General features: G+C 38.9%; 1 protein-coding gene across 4 annotated transcripts in view; it reads right to left on the reverse strand.

Moving 5' to 3' along the window:
* Positions 1–17,587, reverse strand: part of MYOM2 (myomesin 2) — an 83,413-nt gene that overhangs the window by 52,160 nt on the left and 13,666 nt on the right. For all 4 annotated transcript variants that reach the window (XM_065833356.2, XM_065833353.2, XM_065833355.2 and 1 more), the window contains 5 exons: positions 8,357–8,445; positions 8,226–8,276; positions 7,778–7,942; positions 3,440–3,601; positions 1,420–1,561 (listed from right to left, as the gene is read on the reverse strand). In XM_065833356.2, the coding sequence (XP_065689428.2) occupies positions 1,420–1,561; positions 3,440–3,601; positions 7,778–7,942; positions 8,226–8,276; positions 8,357–8,445 (609 nt within the window). The remainder of the gene's footprint in view (positions 1–1,419; positions 1,562–3,439; positions 3,602–7,777; positions 7,943–8,225; positions 8,277–8,356; positions 8,446–17,587) is intronic.

The raw sequence follows: 17,587 nt of genomic DNA on the forward strand, positions 1-17,587 counted from the left end.
TATACTCACTTTCCTCTAATCAGACAGCCAATTCCCACCTTGTTCATATTTATTCACAATATAATTGCAAAGGTCATTTTTCTTGCGTGGCTTTTGGCCTTTTCAACTCTCTCTGCTTCCCTTCCATTTGGTTTTCTTCCTTGTCATGTAAAGAATAAGTTATTCACTTTTATTTTTAACAAACATGCATCTCCACAGAACATGCAGAACACTTAATCTTTTCCATCTCTTTCTTGTCATATTTTAATTTTTGTGCTTTTCCCTCCAGCAATCACTGGACCACAGAGTGTAGGAGTCATCAAGAAGCAGAGTGATGTCCTCATACTGACTCCTTCATGTGTACACATCTGGTTTGTGTCCTACTGCTATACACTTCTGTGGAGAAGAATGTCTTTTGCCCTGACAGTACCAGGAAAAATGGGGTCATGATCAAGGGCTCCTTTTCACTGCACTAATCCAAGCAAAATATCAAAAGGCACAAAATAGGTGAAATATTTCCATGATCTATGCACTATACAAATTGGATATAAGTGGTAGAGTCCCCAGGGCTTAAGTTAATTTCCTCACACTGACTGCCATTCATAAGCAAACATTTTCCAGCAATTTCCAGACACTTGTCACTGAACTAGACCAAATTACAGGGCAGCAAATAGCAATGAGCTGCAAATGTTTTTAAGTGTAGAGCAGTATACATTATTAAATCATTTCAATAATGTTTTTGCTGACTGACAGTTTCAGACACTAAGGATCGGATGTTCCGCTCTGGCTACAAGGGGCAAGCATGCAGTTCAGTGGGAAAGACATGCAAAACATCATCTGGATCCCCAGCTGCTTACACTCAGCTGAAACCACAGCAAAGTGCAAAGGACACTGGAGGAGAGAGGTCTGCCAGTCTGATTTAAACTACCACCTCCTGGGAGCCCATGCCTTGAGCTCCTGATGTACCATGGTTAAGACAGGAATAAAAAGATAATGTAATAACTCCTAGATTTCAGCTATCACAGTATACAGATTAAAGAGACTAAATCTAATTCAAGATGCCCATGGATTTTGGCTTCTATAAATTAAATATTACCAACCTCACTCTCTGATTTGGCCATATCCACACTATTGAACATTTTCAGTGTCTGATAAAGTGTGGCTGCCTGCAAATGATTACTGGGAAATGCCCCAAGCCATTGTGAACGCCCAGACTGTGCCCAGAATTGCCAGGGAAGGTACTAGATCATCGGGGCTAAAAGTTTGTCAGGGAACAATCTAGTAATTTAACAGTAGGACACTGAATTCCAGTGTTTAGGATCTGTAAAAATATACCCAAAGAACCCATGCATTGAATGATATAATGATAATATTTTTTTCTTCAGTGTATACATGTTTTTGACAATTAACAAAATTAAATAGATCATAATGTTTACATACTTGTCAACAAAATATCCAATGACTGGGTTCACATTGGTTGTGTTTGGCGGCTTCCAGGTAACAATTACATAGTCTCTGTTAGCATCATGACATTTAACATCCATCGGTGCCCCTGGTGCTCCCGCAATCAATGCATCAGCATCTGGACCACAAATAAAAATAAATCAGTTTTGATCCTGACTCCTCTGAAATCCACCACAAAGACAAAAGGGAAGGTTTCCAGCTCACTGTGCTATTTGTTTATATGAATGGGAGCCCAAAGATTTAATTATATGCTAATTCACTGCAATAATGAATCAGGCCCATAATGTCCATATCTCAACATAGATAAAAATGTTCAGGGACATTTTTGAGGACAGAAAAGCAATTTAGGCATGAAATATCTATTACTTTTAATAAGAATTAAAAGCTCAACTACCCCATGTGCTTTTGATACTGTGTCATACTGAAAGCTGTGGCTCAGTGGATTATTGACCAGACCAAGGTACTCAGTAAAGAACATGCAGCTGAGGAAAATAAACCTCTCAAGGAACAAACAATTTGCAAACTCCCAGTACGCTTCTAAGGCTACTTTTTATTTAAAGTCTTACAATACCAACAGGCAGAAGTAATCAATGTTCCACCCTCAAGATACCCTTTTGTGGCTTCATTTTGAGAGAGGTTTTGGCTGACATGGACTCAAACTCCTAATGAAGTCTCCTTTTAGGTGAAGTTCCCTCCGTTTAAAAAAGGTTTCTATGACACAAAAATGTAGAATAGAGTCTAAAACATGAATAGAGTCTATATTTATAGAGTTTAATCTCAATCAGTCGTGAGATGGCTGGTGCTCAGTATCAGATCACAGTCTACATGAAAAAAAAGGAAAAAAGGAAGGCCGAGAGAGGACATAGCTGAAGTCCAGAGTCCTCTACATGCAAAGGGATTAGACATACTATAAAATGAACAGAGAGGTACCTAAAATTGACCCACCACTGCAACAAAAACTTTTTCACCTGGGTGTTTGCTTTCTTAGGAGGTAACTGAGAAATAGAAAACTTCAGCAAATTGTTTCCAATTAGATCAGGTTGGCAGAGTGGCTTGTTCAGGACATATTGCAAAGCTGATGAAGCCCTTGCACTAGTCCAGTGACGAAGATGGATCTCAACTGAAAAAAAACATTCATGTCCCTCCATCCCACACAAACTGTCTGGATGACATTTCTGGAAGACACGTGTCCCAACGCATTTCCAAGAAGAAGAAGGTTTAAAAGGCAGCTCCAATGCCTTCAATGAAGTTGCTCCGGTCTGCCACCATGAAGGACGTTGTCCAATGTATTTAAGTGAGCCAGAGACATTTTCATCTTTCAATGAAATAATAAAGTGAAAACTAAGTTCAGCTCACAGGTGCATGTGGAAGCTTATTCTCACTTCACTGAGAGCTGTGCATGCAAATGTGAGGAAAAATTCTGACCTTCATTCTATTTTAATACATTTTCCTCCTTTTATCTATGTCCCTTGTGAAAACTGTATTTCTTCAGTGAGCTAATTTCTTACTTCTTTTCTCTGATTATTGAGATGACTATGACTGCTATAGTAGTGGGAATATTTCTTTTGCTTTCTCCTGTGTCTCCTCCTAAGGTCAGGCACAAGATATGAGAATGTCCAACAAGGCTCATTGCCAGTTGGCAATCTCTAGAGCTAAAACCATAACAGCGAGGACTGGCTGCATGCAAAGACATTTATTTCCTACTGGGAAAGGAGACAGCAAAGAAAGAAACAAGCTGTTTCATCAGAAGAATGATTTATCTGGTTCTTCAGAAAAGAAAACTTCCTTAGGAGTATGCTCCTCTTGAAGTTCCCCATTGATGTGAATTGACTGTTTTTTTCTAGCACAGAATACTACATAAATGAAACAAATTACTATGAAATACCACAAGGCTGGATTCCTTTTGTACTTCAGTTATTACATAGGATTGTTTAATAAAACTAATCTTCCTACTGCTCTTTTTAATTTCTCCCCAAGAAACAGATGAAAAGCTTACCTCTGACAAACAGGTATGCACTGTATTCACTCACACCACCTTTTGTAACCATGCGCAGGGTGTATAAACCTTCATCATCTTTGTTCAGATGGGTAAAGGACAGAGCTGCCTGGCCTTCTCCAAAATACAGCTTTGTCCACTTGGACTCCTTTATCAGTACATCTGGAAGAGAAGATGCATCAGACACGTTACTATGCTGGTCAGAATAACTACATCCCAGTGCAGCTCTGTGTTAATCAGGGGCACAAAGAAACCTTTATCCCAGTGCTATTCAAAGTTATGGTGCTTTGATGCTATAGAGAGCTGCATCTCTCTAAACTTATTTCATCAGTGAACTTCGGAGGATATGAGGTCTCAGACTACCATATGCAGTGCCAATAACAGAATTTTCGTGACTGCAATTTTTAATATGTTGGCAGAGAAAAATATTATCCACATTGCAACAATGACATGAAAACCTGCCATACCCTGTAATGAATGCAGGGTGGAACTTTGTTTCATTTTTAATAAGTTTTGCTACCTGTTCAGGTCAAAAGTCAGATTGCTTGATATCTTCCTACAAGTTTAAGACCAGCTTTCAGTTTAATCTGAAGACTACTATAAATGCACACTAAATTCAAATCTTCAAGGCATGCCTATTGAGAAGTGAATAAAATTATATTTGAATTTCTCACAGGTGAGAGGTGGTGACCCATGATTAATGCAAATTATTCTGATTGCCTAGTGAAACCACAGCAAAAGAATGAGCAGGGTATTTTATGCTAGCCAAGGGACTTTCTCATATCACCCTTTTTAATAATTGATTGGATTATTTTTGATTTTTAACTCCCTAAGCCATGTCGCATACTAATTTATGGTAATCAATGCAGCAGAACTGTATTTAAAGGAATTGAATATCTGTACATGTTTATTATTTTATCGCTAAAATACACTTTGGAGCAGACAGACAATTGCAATGGAATGTTTTCCCACCTACTAGCTGAATTGCATAAGAAGGTATAAAAAAATTATATATGTTCAGATAATAAAGCATCTGAAAGACACAAATTACTGAAACTTACAGCAGTAAATTACATAATCTCCTAAGCATACAGCTGTTTTCTGAGAAGCATACAAAGTAAATTCACTCACATTCCTTCCCATGAGATCCTTAATCATGAGAATCTTACCTAGAAAATCTGCATGTCCCCTTTCTGTCATGCATGTCACAATAGTACTGAGAATTTGTGTAGAGAGACATGAAGTATTTTAAATGAAATCAGAAAACATCTTAACTTAGAAACTTTAAGCAATGCATGAGTTCTGTGGAAAATCCTGAAGAAAAAAATGGAATTGAGTGACTGGTGCCTCTGAAAAACAGGTCATTTCTTTAGACTCCAAGGTTGGGTGGAATGGTAATCACTCTAGTTTGAATATACAGAAACTGTAAGCAAGCCTGCATTGTCTATTAAGGTCAGAACCATCCATTTCCACCTTTTATGTGTACCTGAGACCAGAAACTGTGAAGGCAGTTGTGTTTGGTAAGAACAGAAAAACTGTCCTTCACACAAAGCTCACCAGATCCTTTAAAAAAGCAAGAGTGCTCTTTTTTAATGCAGTCTGGATGGATGACTTCCTAAACAAGCCAAGAAGAAGAGTAAACTTTGGAGGCCACAAACTTACTCAGAAGCTCTAGTAGAGCAGGTATTCATGTACCTGCCATCAAAATAATACTGCAGTTACAGGGTATCATTACTGCACTCAAATTCCCAGTCTGTTGACCAGTTGTGCTATGCCACTCCTCCCAGAACTTACCAAGGAACAAACCTGCAGGAGACTAACCCTCAGAGACAGTGTGACTCAAGCCTCACATACTGTTTTCAGCACATGAGATATATTTCCTACAATATTACTCTGCTGAAATGTCATGTAAATAGTGGGCAAGTACTGTATACTGAAGCTTTTTTTTCATCATGTATTTTCGTTGCAGAAATTTCAGCTAAATTCTACACTGTTATTTTTCCCTCTGAATTCAATTATTTTATTCTAGATAACAGTATAAATGGCTGAAGAATACTAGTACATATAGCTTTATGATATTTTATTACATTAGAGATTAATAACAGAAATCTCCTGTTACTAGCCGAATTCATATCCAGATTAGATACACATTCCTGAAAGTATTATTTTGATTTAGTTCTTTCAGTATCTTAAATTGTTGTAAGTGAGCCATGAATTATAGACATCATATTCATGTTTGTCAAATCCCAAACCACTTTAGAGGATTTGATTCAGTTGACTTATACACCCCTAGGAGTCTAGTAGACATCCCCAATAAGGTTCACTCACGTGAAGCTTATTAATGCTGGATAAACACGTTTCTCTTGTGTACAATTATTTGAAGTAAATCATATGTATCCATCTCAAGGCTTCAGTTATTATTTGATTAACACAAACTGAAAAATTTTAGGAAAAATACAGTTTGTCATAGTGCAAGAGTAGAATTAAGTACTCCCTAAAAAAAAAAAAAAAAGGCACATGATGTTGTATAAATTATTAATCTTTTAATTGTTTACATTTGTGCATTGCCTCCAACTCAGCAAAGGTTCATAGTGTATGAACACCTCCTGTTTTGAGTACAAGCTGTGCCAGTTGAGGCAGCTCTACACATCTTGGAAATATTTTGATCCATGTTATGTGCAATGAAGGACAGATCTAAGCTTGTTTGTATCACCTTATTTCCTGTAACGTAAGTAGCTTGATGGACCGAAGGCCTACCTGACTCACTACTAAAAACTTATTGGTTTCAAAGAGACCCAGTTTTCATCTCAGGTTTTCACAGGGAAGGTAAACTTAAATAAGGCAGAAAACAAAGATCATAATACGGTTACATACGAAGACAGAAATATCTTGGCATCATGAATAGTTGAACTGAAAGCGCCATAAGCTTTTGGTAATCCATTCATAGCACAGGAACAATTCATGTTGGATGAAATGTGGAACAGTATGGGGTAGTCCTTGAAAATTAACAGTTCCTTATGGCTGTAGTCCCAAACTCACAATTTCAAAAGTTTGGCACCTTAAGAAACTGGGTCTAGTGGGAGACAAAGTAAAGGTACCATTGAAACTGCTGTCTCACCTCAGAGTGATGCGAGGAATTATTTATAGTGATTACAAATTGCTGTACACTTCAGTGTGAACAGAATCTGGGTTCAAGAATAAGCCTCAGATCTTAGGTTATAGACCAAACAAAAAAGCTATTTTTGCTTTAGTAACATCTAATAGTCTTATCACGATGAAGTATCCACACTGACAGACAAATAGGAGTGAAATAGTAAGTAGCAGTCCATTCCATAAAGAATCAGATGCAAATCTATGTAAAACTGTGATGTACATGAAATAAAAGTCATAACTAGCAGCAACTTGACTGATTTATTAATATTACTGCCACTTCTTAGTTTATGCACATTTCGCCAACTATGGAAATTTCTACCAGTTTGTCTAAGACCAGTCCAAACATCAGTCCGGGAGTCTGCCTTTATCAGACATGGTCCCCTGGGGAAAGGTCTCACTATTCACAAGTATCTAAGGCTTTTCTTTAAATCCTCAGGCAGAATATTTACTTTAGAAGTCTATACAGAGCTAGTGGATGGTGAAAAGTGATGAGCTAAGTATCTACAACAGCCTGCCATCTGTTAAACTTCAATAGGTAGCTGTTATGTTTCAAGACATACTTTTTGTGGGATGAACATTGGTCATGCAAGGTTTTTGTACCATCCACCAGAGTATACAGTATGCTTCAGTGATGTTATTTCCAGTATATCCAGTTAAGATCGCTTCTCTTGACATAGCATGGTTTTTCACTGACAAAGGAGTTGAGGAAAGCTACCAACCAACATGGCACTTTGCAGAGCAAACCCATGTGTTTCAGGCCCAGCTCCCATAAGTATTTCTGAACTATAGATTAAATTAATATGAAATTCACAATAAATACTGGAGTAAGTGCTTCAAACTTGAATTTACTGCTCTGGGAGTACCTTTGAGCTAACTGGTCAAAGCATTCAACTATAAATCATGGTCAAATCTAGGAAGTGAGTTTGGATCTCCACCCAGTCAGTAAATGTTCTATCATGTTATTAGATAATATGAGATTACCTCCAGTTGCTGTAAATGCGAGCTCAAGAAAAGGTTGGCCAAGTCACTTAACTGAAAGAGAGAGCAGGTCTATAAATCCTAATGAGATATTTGTTTGCTCTACTCCAGATTTAGTTCTGAGAATCTCATGTTCAAAGCCTGATCTGTGTCCTCAGGGTTTACTCCAGCATTTTCAGGTAGTTTCTATGCAATGTACTAACTTACCATCTCTGTACCACTCAGCACGAGGCCGTAGTCTTTTCAGGTCTGGGGTGATCAACATAGAACACTTCAGGGTCAGTGTTTCACCTTCAGTTGCGAAAGTGACTCCAAACTTCTCCAGAAATTGGACATCAATGTGGGTGAAGCAAACCTCATACGACAGGGGCACTATACATGAGAAAATGAAACATTCTTGAGTATAAGTAAACTGTACTCGGCACAAACAGATTAGTGCCTGATCAAAAAAAGAGATGGAGCTCTCTGTTATACTGTGTGCTCATCTAGAAATACAACTGGCAAAGCAAAAGCATCTGGACAGCTCCTATTGTAACTGAATGCTTAGAAAGCAAAGCCAGAAGCAGCAAGTTGTATCAATTTTTTTTTTTCTGTAAAACATTAGTTTCATAATAGTAAATAAACTATGTAAGGAAAAAAAAAAAAAAAGTCTTACAGTGGAAGGGCATTATCCCAGCTGGGTGAGGCTCTTCACCTTCTCTGAACCCTATAAATAAACATACAAAAAACATTCAATGACATGAGTATGATATTAATTTCTTATTTTAATCATTAAGTAGGACTTACTTCGTACAACCACAGCACAATTGGTTGATGCTTGTCCATGAACATTTGTTGCAACTGCTGAATAGGTAGCAGAATCATCAAAATCAGCTCTGAAAAGAGGAAGGAGGAAAAAAGATGACTCTTTACACAAATTCTCCTAATGATTGATATTAAAAACCATGGTATGCCAACCCCAAGGAAAGTGCAGAAAGTTCTTTGCTGGTGTTACACAGTGCAAGAGGTTGATGAAAGACAATGGGAAAGCTGGTACTGTTTTTGTACTGCAGTTTTATCACAGCTTTGTGTGCAGGCTGCATTAACTTGAGCAAACTGGAAATGACCTTTAGAGAATAATCAAAAGAAGATAGCTGGAGGATGTCAGCCTGGCTATTCCCTTTCTGTATGTAAACTTCTTCCTTAATCCATCTTGCCCTTTTGTCACGTATTTTAAGAAAAGGACATAGAAGAAAAGTACATGTGAAGCTTGCAGAACTTCCTCCTTCTATGGCTGTTCCCAATAGGCAGATACTGGCATTTTTTGCCTCTCTAATATCTCTTAGGCAGTTAAGAAGAAATGATACAAAACCAGAAAATTGACCAGATTTGCTTATGGTCTTAAATGTTTTGGCCTGATATATTTTTTTAGTGAAAAAATACATTTATTATGTGAGGACAATATAATTAAAAATGGGGGTCCTGGTGGACAACAGGATGACTATGAGCCAGCACTGTGCCCTTGTGGCCAGGAAGGCCAATGGCATCCTGGGGTGTATTAGAAGGGGGGTGGTTAGTAGGTTCAGAGAAGTTCTCCTTCCCCTCTACTCTGCCCTGGTGAGACCACACCTGGAATATTGTGTCCAGTTCTGGGTCCCTCAGTTCAAGAAGGACAGGGAACTGCTGGAGAGTCCAGTGCAGGGCAACCAAGATGATTAAGGGAGTGGAGCATCTCCCTTAGGAGGAAAGGCTGAAGGAGCTGGGGCTCTTTAGCTTGGAGAAGAGGAGACTGAGGGGTGACCTTATTAATGTTTACAAATATGTAAAGGGTGAGTGTCACGAGGATGGAGCCAAGCTCTTCTCGGTGACAACCAATGATAGGACAAGGGGTAATGGGTTCAAAGTGGCACACAAGAGGTTCCACTTAAATTTGAGAAGAAACTTCTTCTCAGTAAGGGTGACAGAGCACTGGAACAGGCTGCCCAGGGAGGTTGTGGAGTCTCCTACTCTGGAGACATTCAAACCCGCCTGGACGCCTTCCTGTGTAACCTCATCTAGGTGTTCCTGCTCCGGCAGAGGGACTGGACTAGATGATCTTTCGAGATCCTTTCCAATCCCTGACATTCTGTGATTCTGTGATTCTGTAATAATAATTTTTTAAAAATTCTTAATTCATGTAAAGTAAGACCCAGTGATGGATTGTCTCACTTACTATATCCTTCCTTGAAGAAGAAGTTACATTAGCAGATATATAGCCCAATGTTAAGATACAGGTACAAACTTTGATGTTCCAGTTTTCTTATTTAAAAGGGGCTCAGTCGGGTTAAGAACTCTTGAGATAAAATTGAAGTAAATTAAATGAAACTAAACTGTATGTAAAAAAAAATTTTTGTGCAATAACTCAAATTTACAGTTGAAGTATACTTATTTTCTATGTTTCTAATAAATATAAGTGACTACTAGAAAAAGTTTAAAATATTTTGGACTAGTTTTTGGTAAAATGTAGATTTGGGTTGAATGAGTTTTCCTCAATTTTGCTGAAAGAACTTAGTCTGGCTGAAGAAAGAGATTTGGAAAAGGTAGAATATTTCATTTTTACATTTCAGAATGAATATTTTAATTAAAAATATTTCAGAATTTACTTCTGTTTTGTTTTTAGAAACATACGTACTAAATACTCTAACATGAAATAAAACATTTTGGAATTTCTATTAGGTTGGGCAGTCAGCTAAGTAGAGTGTTGTCTGAAACACAATTAAATCCTGCCCCTGTGTAGTTCATTTAGTAGTGCCTTTAATGGAGGCCACTCTGAAATTTCCAGTGATGAGAAACAATGTTCGGCACACATGCACTTCGTTTCCTCTCAGAAGAACAAATTTGTATCTTCTTGGCAACTGCCAGATGAAAGGGATGAAATTCTGATTGCACTTGTCTTCTCAGACACATATCCCAGGTGTGAGAGAAGGAAGAATATGTAAAAGTGTTTGATGTAAATTGCAAAACAGGATGCCAATTCTGAGGTATGTAGCACCTGTGACAGGCACATCAGACACCTATTTTTCAGCTCCTGCATATATTCTGGACAGTGTCATTTCAAGAATGATCCTATCTGCACTGTGATGTCTAAAACATAACTTGATGAAAGCTCTATTAAATTGAGATTTATCTCTCTAAACGCACAGGACTAACAGCTCCTCCTGGAGGCTAATCTTCAGCCATGCATTTCACAAAAGAAAGAAGTAAAATACAAAGTTTATCATACAATTAATTATCAAAGTCAGAGGGGTAAGTCCAAAGATTAGGCCACTTAACTGAAAAGCCTTCAGATGAGTATGAAGCCCTTGAGCATGCTACTACAGTCTGGACAGGCAAAGTAAGTCCAAAAAACAATTTAAAATAATTGAAATACTAGGCTCAATATCATTCAACAGGTTTTTTGGTGTTGTTTTCAGAAAGGATTTTAGAAAATGCCAATACCTATTTACAGATCCATACAAAGCTTAACTGATTCTGGAATTGCTTGAAAGCTGTTGCACTTGGCAACATTTCTTTGCACTAGCTCCTTAAAAACAGGAGTGACATTTTTTCTATTGCAGTTTCACACTATTTAACATTTGAGTGATAAAGTACTAAAAGCAAGGCAAAACTGCAGTAAACTGAAGAATTCTTTCCTAAGTCATGTTATAATGTTTCTATACTCAAATGTATGTATTTCATAGATTTCTCACAGACCGACACAGTGTCTTGCAGTAATGAAACAAGCTAACAACAAATGAGACATCTCATTTTTCTTACAAGAAGGGCCATTGCAGAACTTACTGTACTGGAACAGTAAGGTGTTCCCCTCGCTCTGCACTACATACCTACTTTAAAGAGATATAGAGAGTATACAGAAAATAGTACGTTATATTTAGTAACATATATTATGTGTTAGCAAATTAAACAGTGTTAGGTAGCGTCCCCAGAAACCGGATCTTGATCACCCTGGTGCTGACATGTTAGAACAGGGCTTGGCATGCCGTGGTGTGTGCCAGTTCGCCAAAAGGATTCCTGGACCCAGGTCAGGAGATAGCAAGGGTCCATTCCCAGAAAACAGCTTGAATGTAGCTGCCCTGCCCCGAACGACAAGAGAATTAGTCCATCCCATGCCAGGAGGCCACTGTGGCACAGGATGTGTTTCATTTACTATGGCAAACAGATTTCAGAAGTGCAATTCCTAGGCACTAGTGGCAGGTGTATGCCAGGCACTCCAGGAGGATGGTGCACTCTCACATCTGACAGGGCATGTGGTGGGGGAGCCACGCTGCAGTTGCTGATGAAGTGCTGATCCATCTATGGCTGTACATGATTTAGGCAGCTTACTGCATCCTTATCATAACTGAGTGATGAACACTACTCCAACATTGTTGTGTTCTCTCACACAAGCAAAGCATTACTTCAGGCTGCTTTGCCTCTGTCAAATCCAACTTAGCTGTTCTTTAACATTTTGTTGTTTTTTAGAGTGTTGTCAACAGGAGTAAAATAAACTGAGGGTAATGCTGATTAACTATCACTTTAAAACAGTCATTATCTGCTCTCAGTGTTGGCTTCATTTTCCATCAAAACAATAGATAAAACAGTCAATAGGAATTCATTTCTGTAAGAATTGCATAGGATTCAGACTATGAAGAGTGAGTTATCATTAACCACAAGGTGGCGTAAAAATAATCCAAAAATTCTAGAAACGTGCATTCTGCACAAAAGCTAGGCCCCGATCTGTGCTTGACCATTCAAAGCATCAGAAATTTAGGGGTGTAAGAACTGCAAAGTTGTAACCCTAAAATGAAGAAGCAGAATGGCAGATACCTGATTAACTTTCCAAATGAAAATATATCTGTGCTTATCTCAGTGCCCTCCACATAGCCTTACTCTCTCATAAGGAACAGCAAAACACATCTCTTGACAAGATTTTCCTGTTTTTGAGGGTCTCCAAGGTAGACAAAACACAATATGATCCTAAAAGTCTCTAGAAAAGACAGAGATTCACAAAAGTGTTGTTTCTTTAGCCCCCAAAAAACTGAATGTCTGAAAGCAGCTATTTGACGGAAGTTAGTGATGGAGTGAGAATTAATTTTCTCAGGGACAACAGAAGAAAGAAGTTACTGACCAAATGACTGACCACACTCTTACAACATTCTTTGGTTTTACGGAGAGAAATAAGGTTTTTACAGTCATTATGAACATACAGCTAACAGTTCCCCAGTACAGGCACTTTCTGATGTTTAAGAGGTTCTAATGACTCTATCCATTTTCTGGAAGTCACTGCTTTGAAAGTATTTTACAAGTCCTAACTATAATCTGTAACCTGACTCTCCAGGATATAAATCAAACCATCTTAGTGTAAGTAAGGGCTGCTTTCGAATCTGGTATTGGAAGTGTACAGGGTTAGTGGGTAAGAGCTACACAGCCCATTTGTTTAATATATACTTTGAAGAAGCTGGTCGGGATGGCAAGTCACGTAAGGTCCTGACTCTCTTTTTGTGTCAAGTAATACTCAGACCGAGGATTATTCTGGAAGCTATCTACTTCCCTGTATGCTAAAAATCCCTAGACTTCCTAAATTGCACTGTAAAGTGCACTGAGTCAAGACCTGTAAGAAACGGTATTTGAAGTACCCAGGAGTCAAGGTGTGGTCTTTCCAACAGTTATTCTTGCATCATGATGAAGAATATGTTTTCCAACCTTTACAAAGGTCAGATAAAATATGCATAGAGTACATTTAGATAGCATAAAGTGTGAGCGCAGAGCTGTATCTGTCCCAAGGTACTAATACTTTTTCTGAAAATTAAATTGCCCTGAATCCACATGAGGTTCTGAAGTGCTAATGTTTGTGCAGGGAATATTCCCCAGGCAGATACATCTGTTTAAAATGCATATATTCATCCATCTGCTTAGTGTAGATTTAAACACAAGAGTTAAGAGTGAAATAACATTTTTGCCTGAATTGGAACAAAATTCAGTGCATGTCAAGAACAGGAAGCAGAACGCAGTAAATTACACAGAGTTAAAATTGCCTCATTTGAATGCAAATGACAAAATTTTCAGTGCTATGGCTATATGACATAAAAATGTGGAAACACTCAACAGGATTACCATCTCACGTTCTGATTCTCCAGGCAGGCTGGATCTGACTGATTCTTTTTGTTTGGCTGCCTTTTGTCATTACTGAAGAGGGGAGCTCTGTTACCAGGTGGCCACTTCCTCAAGCTCCCAGCTGTTGCAACTTGTAGGGGACAGTGACAGGTCAGAAGATCACAGAGCATTTCATTTGAGGGCTCCTGTTTGCATTTCAGGGAGGAAAGAAGAACAGAAGCACACCACACCTGCAGCCTATACACTCACTGGTACTGCATACCTGCAAAACCCTGAGAACTGCAGTTTATCAGCCCATCAACCCTGTACAGCTCAAAGGCTCTGCCTTGCTAGGCCAGAGGGCTGCCCTTGCCCCAATGTCTCTGCTCTGCTCTGCTTCCACCAACAGCGGGAGAAAGGGCAGCCCTCATTCTCTCTCTCTCCACATTAAATGACCTCGAGCCTTTTGCGCCTACTCAAACTAAAATAGCGCTGTACCGACTGCACAGTGTCATTTGTTAGATGAGAATAGTAAGAAGGGAAGGCTCAATCAATTTTTTACGCTTTTTATTTTGGAGCAGTGCTGGCGGTGCTGAGGGGCGTGATGAGAGGGCCAGCTCTGCCTGCTGGCAGCAGGTATCACACTGCACTCTGCTGGTCTGCCGCGCATTCTTGCTGGTGCAACCACGAACCTTTGCCGCAATTACAAGCACTTCTGAAGCGACGACTTAGTGAAGCAGGAAAAGGAGAGGGCCCTAATAAAAGATAAAATACTGCCTAACCTCGAGCCTTGTATAGGTGGGACTGTGCAGACACATCACATCGACAGAGCTCTGGAAAATCAAACTTCCTTCCCTGTTCCTGTCTCGCTGAGGAGTGGGGGTGGGAGCCCCCCCTAGTCAGGAGCAGACTGCTGTCCCCACTCTGTTCCAGCCAACACAGCAGGAAATGTAATACAGCTATTCACAGTTGCATAAAGCTAAGTTTTAAGGAGGCATCACAGTAAGCAAACAAACAGAAATCCAAAACCTGTTGCTAAACAAGTAGCAACAACTAAGAAATTCACAATATTATTATTTTTAATTATAAACGTATACGCTAAGGCAGAAAATATTTTGCAGCTGTGCTATAAAGCAGTGGCACACCCTCCTTTTGACTACCTGTGATACAGAAATCTTTTCTTGTATTATGTGCCAACACATAGCTAAATTAGGTGGAATAAAGAAATGCATTTTAAATAAACCCTGACATTCTCAGACATGTATCAATCACTTCAAACACCGGTAGCTTTCCCTCAGAGGGTTCTTCACAGTCCCCTCTGAATCACCTATCAGAAGTGAGATGAAAGATGAGAAGAACCACTAGCCCAGTGAAGGCTGGCAATATCTCTTCTCCTGTAATTAGGAGATGTGTGAAAAATATAATGAAACTTCAAACCCCTTTTCTTTACTGCTCAAGGGAGACCTTGAGCTCAAACTCCAATTGAAGAAGCCTAAAAAAGAGCAGGAAATCAGTACTGTATCCTAATGATAGTGCTGAATGCATGCACAAAATGTGGTCAATTGAGCACAGAGCATCATAAAAATATGAGACAAGAGAAATGAAAATGATCCAGTTACTGTATAGGTTTACGGGCCCTTGAAGACAGCGAACAGGGGGGATGAAATTGTGTCCAGTTACTACGTTAAGATGACAGGATGACGTTCGGGTTTTGGTGCCTCAAGAATTTTTCCACTGGGACCAAGGAATACTCATAGGAATAAATATCACACTTGCATCAGAATGAGAAGTTCACTGCCTGAGCTTCACTGAAGCACTAGAAAGGTAGCCAAGAAATTCCAAGGCCGTTCTGAGCGGCTGTGGATCAGATGACATGCAGCTCAGCACTTCGGTGTGAACAGCTGAGAATAGCACAGAAGTGGGTAGAAAGAAAATCCCAACTGTTCTACTTCCCGGGAAAAAAAAAAAATAAAAAAATAGTAACACTCCAAATATATGTGCACAAAAATATGTATGGAAGATCCAGAGTTACTTGACACATGTTTGTAGAAAAACATGAGTATGTATTTTAACCACTATGTATACATCCATTGTTTTCAATACAAGAAACACCTAGTATTAGTAATGCACTATCAAAATGTTCTTCCATTTCTTGCATGTCAATTTTCTGTCTTTTGGAACAGAAAATATGGCTGATGGTCAAGTTTTGAAATAAAACAGATTAGTAATAAAGAAATACATTTCAGGTTAGATTATTTTTATTTAATAAACTGTGCAAATCTATGGTAAATGAATCACACAACCCCACAGTATTCTTTGAAGTAGATAAGAGAAACCTGTGGGAGAGCAGCCAGATATCTTCAGGTGGCAAAGACACCACACTGCCAGACAGAACGAAAGAGAAATAGAGCAACAGCCTCTGCAGATGGCAGCTTGGTTGAATGTGAGGGAGCCAGCACATATACATACAGGTCTGTGACTAGTAAACAGTGGGTGATGATGAGTTGGGTGAGGGCACCTGAGTGGGTGCCCATAAACGACTCTATGGTATCTACGAATAGACATGGCTGGGTCTGAACACTCGCAAAGCTGATTGTAGATGTTGTCTACATGTCTGACAAACAGCAGAGGAAAGAGAAAAAAGAGCACCAAGGGGATGTGAGCCACTAGTACCCTTCAGCCTGGTGGTTACAGATACTCAGAAAGCAGTGTCAGTACTGTTTCTCATTTCTTCCACTAGCCATTTACTCCCAAAATGCCACAAAGGGAACCTATGTACTGCATATGCAGCATTTGGACTCGTAAAGCAGCTGCTCATGGACACTAACTAAGGGAAATAAACACAGCCACAGTCACTTCCTGGCAGGAAGTCACCAAAGTTTCATCTCCTGATTTTCATTCACACACATCCAGCTAAAGGAAAGCATTTTCCATTTTCCCTGCTGCAAGGGAGGGGATTGCGGGAGGACAACTTGTTTTTATGTTTTAACCTCCTGCTCTCATCTCCAAAAGTAATGTTGGTGGGAAGAATCAGTTGTGTTGAGACATCTCATGGATACAGATGTCAGCAAGTTACTCATAGACTGGGGATATAAAACTATGAGCATCTTAGAAGTGTTGATAAGTACTGCTACTCTCTCAGAAGCATCTCTTAAAAAGCAACAACATAGTGGTTCTTGCTGACAGCTTCTGTACAGGGACATGTTTCTCTCATCCTGAGCTATAGAAAAGTGGAGAGTTGGGCTGGACTTTGTTGCAGGATGGCAAAGGCATGTTGTCCTTCCCAAAAGCAGAAGGAATGAAGCACTTATTTTCTGTGCTAATGCCACAAGGCTGTGCTCAGGGCTGCTTCCACTGCTGACAGATGGAGACAGGGTGGAAGATGAAATGTTTGGTTAGCCAAGTGTTAGCCACAAATATTCCAGCTGCTCCAGCACAGCTGATGCTCATGTTCTGGAGAAATTAAAAGGGGTGTTTGTGTCTCTGCTCTAGATATTAATTTCATTTTTAAATACCACAGTCCTGTCCTCACATTTCTTGGGGTTTTTATATTAAAAAAAAAAAAAAAAAAAACACACTTGTATCAAGTCACATGCAACATGCAATATTTCAATTATTTAGGATAGCATGGGATTAGATTTGCAAATATATTCTACCCAGGCATTTTCTATACCAGAAGTTTGACATCATATAGACAAATAAAATCAATTAAATTAAAACCTTTTAAAAAATTACACTTCCTTCTTTTGGGAGAACAAAAAAAATAGAGATCAAAAAGTAAACAGTACCTAACATATGATAAAACAAATACTGATGACAGGTTATCCTTGCCCCAACCAGCTAAATTTTTGCTTACTTTAAAGAGATACATCATGAAAAGTATATAAAATACATAGACAATTTTCCACTTTGAATACTGAAAAGATA

This window comes from Patagioenas fasciata, chromosome 3 (genome assembly GCF_037038585.1).
Source record: "Patagioenas fasciata isolate bPatFas1 chromosome 3, bPatFas1.hap1, whole genome shotgun sequence".
NCBI classification, from domain to species: Eukaryota; Metazoa; Chordata; class Aves; order Columbiformes; family Columbidae; genus Patagioenas; species Patagioenas fasciata.